The following is an 8007-nucleotide window of genomic DNA, read 5'->3' as shown; positions in this document are numbered from 1 at the left end:
ATGGCTCAGTGATTCCAGAGCACTGACTGTTCTTCCAGATGATGTTTAGTTCCCAGCACCCAAGGGGTGGCTCATAGCAATCTACAGTTCCAGGGGATCCAATGCCCTCTTCTGGCCTTTTGGGGCACAGCACACATACAAGATACAGACATAGATGCAGACAAAACATCCATTCACATAAAATAAAAACTTAAAGCTTCATAGTTGGAGTTCCATCCTTTCCAGGCCTACTTAACCAATGTTGACCATACTGTCACTTGCTGTCTTAGAGGGATTCCCTCTACGTGTGATTTCACTTGTTTTCTTTACAACTGAGGACTTAGGCAAAGGCAAAGTAAATAATTTATCCCCTTGACTACCCTGGCTTGAATGTTGATAGTATTGGTCAACATTATTAAATGCTTGTTATCGGTTATTAACAAAAAAGCATTTATCTTGCTTTGTGGTCTCAAAGGGTTCAGGACATGGTCACCGTGACCTATGTTTCTGGGCCTATTGTCAGACATGAGTGTGTGGTAACCAAGCTTCTCCATCTCCTGCTGGCCAAGAGAAGGGAATGCTGGGATTCTGTCTGCTTTGTCTTTTATCCCTTTATTCTGTCCAGGTACCCAGCTCGTAGGATGATTTCATCCACATCTAGGTGATCTTGCTCAGTTAATCCTCCGCAGAAAACTAGGCATGTCTCACCAATCTCCTAAGCCATACTGACATGAAAATTAGCCATCACAATGTTGGTGTACAAAAGAGTTCTACAATAGTCCAGAATGGTAGAGTCCCACATCACAAGGCTTAAATGTATTCCAGTTTACTCTCAAACATTAATTTATATAGGCTGAAATTGCAATCTCAGTGTTGTATAGAAGGCAGAAATGACTGCTACATGTTGAAAAATAAAACCAAAAGCTAGGAAGTAGTTTACTCATTTTTCGTAGAAAAAAAAAATTCCCAGACACTTTACAACATTTCACCAGAGAGTATACTGGTTGGGAGTGGTTAGGTTTAAATATTGGAAATGTGCTTCATTCAGATGGACGGATGGCATATACAGTCACAAATGGGAGACATCTGGCTGCTTAGCCACTATATCAAAACAGTAACTAGCCCCCTTTCCTTTAGTTTGTTTTCCTTTCTTCCATCTCCCTATGCCACAGAAATGCCACCATATAAAGCCCATGGCAGCTGGCTTAGCCCCATCTTCCCTTGGGCAGCAAGGAGTAAAGGGGAGTTCACTCCTGAGTCTCCATACTTTCTTCTTCTTCCCCTTGAGGTGGCTCTTCTGTGTTTTCCTCTTCCTCTTCTCCCTCCTTCTTCTCAGGCGGCTTCTCATAAGCCTTTTCTGAAGGTGTCACAATGACTCCATCCCAGGTAGATATTTCAGAAGCAAGATCTAGAGGAGAAGGAAAAAACGTGTTTCATACAAACAGTCAGTAAACAAAATAAGCTATACCCAGAAATATTAGGGCACCTTAAGATACAGCGTCTCTATAGATCAGAACCCCTGGACCACACCAAGGGAGAACTCACAGCTGGCATCCCCCTCCTGGCCAAGAATCTTCCTAAAGCCTCCATGGGAGAGAATTCGAACCAGAGTCTGAGCTGTGTAGCACACCATGTCCTGCTGTTCTAGGGTCATGACTGTGTGTACTCTGAAGTTGCCACTCTCACAGGGGTCAGTGATGCCCACTGACCCTGGCAGGAACAGTCCTGCAGCCAGAATCTGCAAGCAACGCCTAGAACACAAAGACATTTACTTAGAAAGCACACAAAACAGCTTATACCCCAAACCTAAAGAAGCATGCTATACCTGTATGCCACATTTAGGGCCAAAGGCTGTCTGGTAGGGTTATTCATCACAGCATAGTGCCCCTGGAAGAGAGTAAGTCTGCTAGGTGTGCTACCAACTGGCAGATCGAGGATCAAACAAACTAAAACTTCAAGTCAGGAGGAAAACTAGCTGTAATGATGAGCTGACAGTAATGAGAGCACAGAGTACTTTCACCGAGCACTAAAAACGTCAGTGAAGAAGTAAATTTCCAGTCTTCCTAGATAAACTTCGGTGGTTTTTTGTTTTTGTTTTTTTTTTAGGACAGGGTCTCCCTAAGACTATCCTTGAACCCCAAATGCTCCTGTCTCAGTCTGTCGAAGACTGACTACAATTTCTTTTAGGCCTCATTGGATTTCTGATGTTGGTAGGTTTGGGAGTAAATCAAGCTGGGTGTGGTGGCGCATCCTTTTAATCCAAGTACTCTAGAGACAGAGGAGGTCGGACCTGAGCTCAGTGCCAGCCTGGTCTACAGAGTAAGTTTCACCACAGCCAGGGCTACACAGAGAAAACCCTGTCTCAAAACTAACTAAATACAGACGAAGAGTGACTCTAACTGCACCACGACCTCACATACCAGACAAGCACTCTACACAGAGCTACACCCTCACCGCCCGTGTTTTTAAACTTACAAGTAGGTCAAGGATCCAGGGTGTAAGAGGCTCGAAGCCAGGAAAACGAATCCTCAAGTCCTTTAGCAATCTGATGAGAACTTTAACTCTGAATGTAAGAGACCCATAGGTTAAAGGTAATAACATCCTGGTAGTTCCACACTGAGCAGTCAATCTAAATAATCTATACTATTTAGAGAACTACATGTACAGTGGCCACCAGCTGGATCAACAGAGAAAGGCATTTGTTCCTAAGTCTGACAAACCTGAAATGAGAAAATTCCTTAAAGTTGTCCTGAGACTAGCTACCCAACTGTGACCTGTGTATGTGCATTCACACACACAATAAAATATTAACATACCCTCCCCAACCTTGTTTATTTAGGTAAAAATCAAAACCCAGACATCACATCTGAAACAGATCTGTCAGAGAAGGGGGGGGGGGGCGCGTCTTGTTCACGGTGGCTGGATCACAGGCCAGAACCACTACACTCCTTCTACAAATAACCAATGAGACTCACGTGGACTGAGAAGCATTTTCTTCAAACCAGCGGGCATGCCGGATGGCTGCTAAGGCGCTCTGCAACACCTTGATGTCCACTGGAGACAAGCATAACAGGCTAAGAAACTTTCCTATTAAATGTGCAAGAGTCAATCCCAGTGCCTGTCCAGGAGTACGGCAAGCCACCTGTCCAAACACTATGGTTGCCCCCCAGCTAAATCTGAAAACAGGCAATATCTGCCAATAATCTACTTCCCGTCTAAGTATTTACACACGCTTTTACTTTTTTTTGTTTGTTTTTTTTGTTTTTTCAAGGCAGGGTTTCTCTGTAGCTTTGGAGCCTCCTGGAACTCCCTTTGTAGACCAGGCTGGCCTCGAACTCATGGAGATCCGCCTGCCTCTGCCTCCCGAGTGCTGGGATTAAAGGCGTGTGCCACCACTGCCCAGCTACTCTTTTACTTTTTTAAAAAATTTTCTTCCAAGTTTTTTTCTTCTGCAATCCTTTTTAAGGCTTTGAAAATCTTACTCGGAAGCTGGTAAAACGGTTGACAAATCATGGAGAAAGTAACCCTTCAGTTAACGCAATACTAAAACTTCCAGAAAGCGCCAAAGCCTTGGCTCCCGTCATAAATGGGGACAGAAGACTCACAATGGAGTTCCGGGTCCAGTTTCCGGAGATTGGGCGGGACTGTAGTAATGAGAATTTTCACTGTAGCATCAGAAGAGCTGATTTCAAAGCCAGTTTCATTAGTCAGCATGGTCAAAACTAAAAGAACAAAATAATCAAAATATGTAACACATATTTGTTCTGTTTTGCTTTTATTATTAAATTATATTTATTTAGAGCATGTATGAGTGGGCAAAAGGACAACCTTTTAGGAATAAGTTCTCTCCTTCCACCATGTAGGCCCAGGGAACAAACTCAGGGCATCAGACTGAGTGGCAAGCACCTTTACCCACTGTGCCATCTTGCTAACCCGTTTTGTTTTTGAGACAAGATCTCATTTAGCTCAGGCTGCCTTCCGAGTCAAAGATGACCGACCTGCTGATCCTCCTTCCTCTGCCTCACTAGCTAAGCATATGTAAGTGTGCCACTAAATCTGCCGGATATAATGCTGAGTACTGGTCTCAGAACTTCACAAGCTAGACATGGACCCTGACAGCTAAGCTCTATCTACCCAGCCTTCATTTTGTTTTGGGAATAAGGTTTTACTATGTATATAGCTCAGGCTGGTCTTAAATTATCAAACCCCTGCCCTAGCTTCTCAAATGTTGGGGTTATAAGTATGCCATACCTGGTTAACAGGTGGGTTTTCTGGCAGTGAGCTATTTAATTTTTGAGACAAGCTGTATATGTAGCAAAGGTTGGTCTCAAACATCAATAAGAGCTTGGATACCAGTAAGTGGAAGGTGGCAGCAAGAAGATCATCAGGAGTGCTAGACCAACCTGACATGACACCCCATCTCAAAAGTAGGGGAGCAGAGGATAGTGCAAGCTGAAGAGATGAGGTCTGGAGATGAAGCTCAGTGGCCAACTGATCACCTAGCATGTATAAGAGGCACTGTGTTCAACCTCAACACCTCACATACAAATTCAAGCTTAGGGTTACTTCTAAATTACGAAGCTTTAAAACAAATCAGAATTCAGTGGTGCATACCCATCTATGATCCTAGCACTTGGGAGGCTGAGGGAGGAGGAACGGAATAAATCTCTCTCTCATAACCTACCCTTCATAATAAAAGAAAATAAACTGACTGCCTGAGACTCCTGCTAGACGCTGCTCCACACAGCCCTGACTATGTAAGCGCAGCTGCTGTTGCCACTACTTAGATATTTAGAGCAGACGCAGACCTTCTGAGGGGTCCTGGGCTCTCAGGCTTTCCACAACCTTGTTCCCCAGGGCAGCAACAGCTTCCACTAGATGGGAAAAAAAAAGGACAAAATTAATGCTGCAGTACACATTTTATGTAGACTACTTCTATCAGTAAACAATGTGGCAATTCCATTCCTACAATAAGTTGAAGCTTATTCAACTAGAATGAACTCTTGCCGGGGGAATGAAAGTCTGGACAGAGAATCTGGAAGTCTCAAGCAGCAGGCATCCCCAGGCACATACATCTTTTTACTTCTTCTTCTTCTTCTTCTTTTTTTTTGCGGCAGAGTTTTCTCTGGCCTTGGCTGTCCTGGAACTCACTCTGTAGACTCTGCTTCCCAAGTGCTGGAATTAAAGGCTTACATGCCTTCTTTGCACAGCAGTGTCCCCAGGTCACTAGCACTTAGGGCGTGGGCTGGGTTATTCTCTTCAGTGAGGACGGGGTCTGTCTTAGCACACCTGGTCCCTTTCCCTACTCATGCCAGTAGCACCTCTGACTGAAATACTCAAACATGTGTCTAGACACAACCAATGTCTCACAGGGAGCAAAACTGATTCCAGTTAATGGATGTGGACTTTAGTGCTGGCCATAACTTCTAGACACGCACTACAGTTAGTCCCATATCACTCCAATTGCATTAAAAATTAAAATAAAAAAACCAAAGAGCCCAGTGTGATGGTAAACACCTTTAATCCCAGCACTCAGGAAGCAGAGGCAAGCAAATCTGAGTTATAGACCAGCCTACTCTACATAGTGAATTCCAGGATAGCCAAAGGTACATATTGAGACCCTGTCTCAAACAAAGAAAAATAAATAATAAATTTACTATTTCCCTTCCACTCACAAATGGATGGACAGATAGACAGATGGTCTGGACTTTAAATTATTACCAGCCCTGCCGGGCGGTGGTGGCACACACCTTTAATCCCAGCACTCAGGAGGCAGAGGCAGATGGATCTCTGTGAGTTCGAGACCAGCCTGGTCTACAGAGCTAGTTCCAGGACAGGCTCCAAAGCCACAGAGAAACCGTCTCAAAAAACCAAAAAAAAAAAAAAATTATTACCAGCCCTACAACTAACCTGATGTTTAGGAAAGTGGGCTAGAGGGCTGGCTCAGGGGTTAAGAGTACTTGTTCCTCTTGCAGAGGACCTGGGTTCAGTTTCCAACACCTATTTGGTTGTTCACTACCATCTATAACTCCATTTCCAGGGGATCCAGAGCCCTCTTCTGACCTCTGTGAGCACCAGGCACGTGCATGGTATTCATGCATTCATACAAGCATAACACTAATAGAAATAAAATATAAAAATCTTTTTGTTGTTGTTGTTGTTTTTCAAGACAGGGTTTCTCTGTAGCTTTGGAGCCTGTCCTGGAACTAGCTCCTGTAGACCAGGCTGGCCTTGAACTCACAGAGATCCACCTGTCTCTGTCTCCCAAGTGCTGGGATTAAAGGTGTGCGCCAACACCGCCCGGCTAAAAATCTTTAAAAAAAAGTTGGGTTGAGACTCTTGCTAGATGCTGCCCCACACAGCCCTGACTCTTTATGTAAGCGCAGCTGCTGTTGCCACTACATAGATATTCAGAGCAGACGCAGACCTTCTGAGGGGTCCTGGGCTCTCAGACATCCCATGACAAGCTAACATGCCCAACGCCATGTCCCATCCCCAACAGAGAAAAACACTTACATGTTGGCAGGATCTTCAGTATGACCACCAAGTCAGCCACATTGTGTCCTGTAGTCATTGTCCCCTTTTTATAGGATCCGACCTGTCGGACTTCTTCAATTTGCTATTGAAAAAGGGATTTCCGGGAAATGGAGAAAAACGAAGGTGGTGAGTCCCCACAGGCCTATTTCAGCAGCCTTACTACCAGATCTGGAAGCCCCCGTGACCAAATCACACCCCAGACAACCACACAGGACTAGACCAGGGACACAATATTGTCCTTAGATCACAAAGTTCCAGAATGCCCTAGTACTTTTCCACTTTGGGCTTTGATCTGGAAAGCAGACAACTGAAAGATTAACAGGCAAGGAAATTTCCATCCCACCAAGGCTGCCTTTCTTAGGGCTAATCCATTAAAACTCACCACTTCAAATGTCCCTGGAGCCACAATCAAGTTGTCAATCACATTGTTTATTTTTGTCACCAAAGAAAGGATAGAAGCCTGAAAATGTCACAAAGCAAAAATACCCTAAGGCCAAAAATTACACAAAATAACCTATCTAATCTGTTTGCATCACCACCAGACTCTCCACCTACAGTAAGAAGGGGGTGAATTTGGGCTCCAATAACCCAGACCCTCAAGTGTGCTCGGTAAGTGGTCTATCAGTGGCCTACAATCCTAGGCAAGACAATACTCTTATTAATCAGATGGATTATTAACTCTTCAATTTATTTTTTAACTTTATTTCATAGACACATTGGTGTTCTGCCTGCATGTATGTCTATGTGAGGGTGTCAGATCCCCTGGAACTGGAGCTACAGGCAGTTGTGAGCTATCATGTGGGCGCTCTGGAAGAGCAGCCAGTGCTCTTAACCTCTGAGCCATCTCTCCAGCCCAACTCTTAACTCTTTAGGCCCTTAGCACAGACTCAGGAAAGAACATACCTGCTCTGCAGAATTGGGGGCAAGGTCCTGATTCCTCTTCAGCAAAGCTTCGCTGAAGGATGTTTCATCGGGTGCAGGCTTGACACGAGGAAAAGCCATTTCACACTAAACCAGAAATTAAACTGTTATTTACCAAAAGTAACATACAGAAGAATATACTGTTGAGTAACAGAAATAAAATTGTTACGCACTTGTAATCCCAGCACTTCCAAGATAGAGGCAGGAGAATCAATAGTTCAGCACCAGCCTAGGCTACAATGAGACCCGGTCTCAAAAATATATGAACAAGATCCAGGGAGACGGCTTGACAATAAAGGCCCTGAATTATCAACTTCTGGGACCCACACAGAACCAAATCCTGCAAGTCGTCCTCTCATCTTCACACATCTGCTATGGTATACGTATGATAATAAATGTAATAAAAATACTACTATTAGCCGGGCAGTGGTGGCGCACGCCTTTAATCCCAGCACTCGGGAGGCAGAGGCAGGCGGATCTCTGTGCGTTCGAGACCAGCCTGGTCTACAGAGCTAGTTCCAGGACAGGCTCCAAAGCCACAGAGAAACCCTGTCTCGAAAAACCAAAAAA

The 8007-nt window shown here is 44.3% G+C and overlaps 1 protein-coding gene across 1 annotated transcript in view; it reads right to left on the bottom strand.

Moving 5' to 3' along the window:
- Nucleotides 1–789: 789 nt before the first annotated feature.
- Nucleotides 790–8007, bottom strand: part of Ilf2 (interleukin enhancer binding factor 2) — a 10478-nt gene continuing 3260 nt past the window's right edge. Inside the window, exons 4-13 of the mRNA XM_005367239.3 lie at nt 7420–7524; nt 6899–6976; nt 6496–6598; nt 4788–4853; nt 3585–3701; nt 2955–3033; nt 2455–2542; nt 1805–1866; nt 1525–1730; nt 790–1387 (exon numbers count right to left, since the gene is read on the bottom strand). Of these exons, the coding sequence (XP_005367296.1) occupies nt 1227–1387; nt 1525–1730; nt 1805–1866; nt 2455–2542; nt 2955–3033; nt 3585–3701; nt 4788–4853; nt 6496–6598; nt 6899–6976; nt 7420–7524 (1065 nt within the window). The 3' untranslated portion in view covers nt 790–1226. The remainder of the gene's footprint in view (nt 1388–1524; nt 1731–1804; nt 1867–2454; nt 2543–2954; nt 3034–3584; nt 3702–4787; nt 4854–6495; nt 6599–6898; nt 6977–7419; nt 7525–8007) is intronic.

The sequence above is a fragment of the Microtus ochrogaster genome, unplaced genomic scaffold (genome assembly GCF_000317375.1).
Source record: "Microtus ochrogaster isolate Prairie Vole_2 unplaced genomic scaffold, MicOch1.0 UNK16, whole genome shotgun sequence".
In the NCBI taxonomy this organism is placed as follows: Eukaryota; Metazoa; Chordata; class Mammalia; order Rodentia; family Cricetidae; genus Microtus; species Microtus ochrogaster.
Note: the sequence above shows the minus strand (reverse complement) of the source record. Positions and strands in the feature narration are given on the sequence as shown.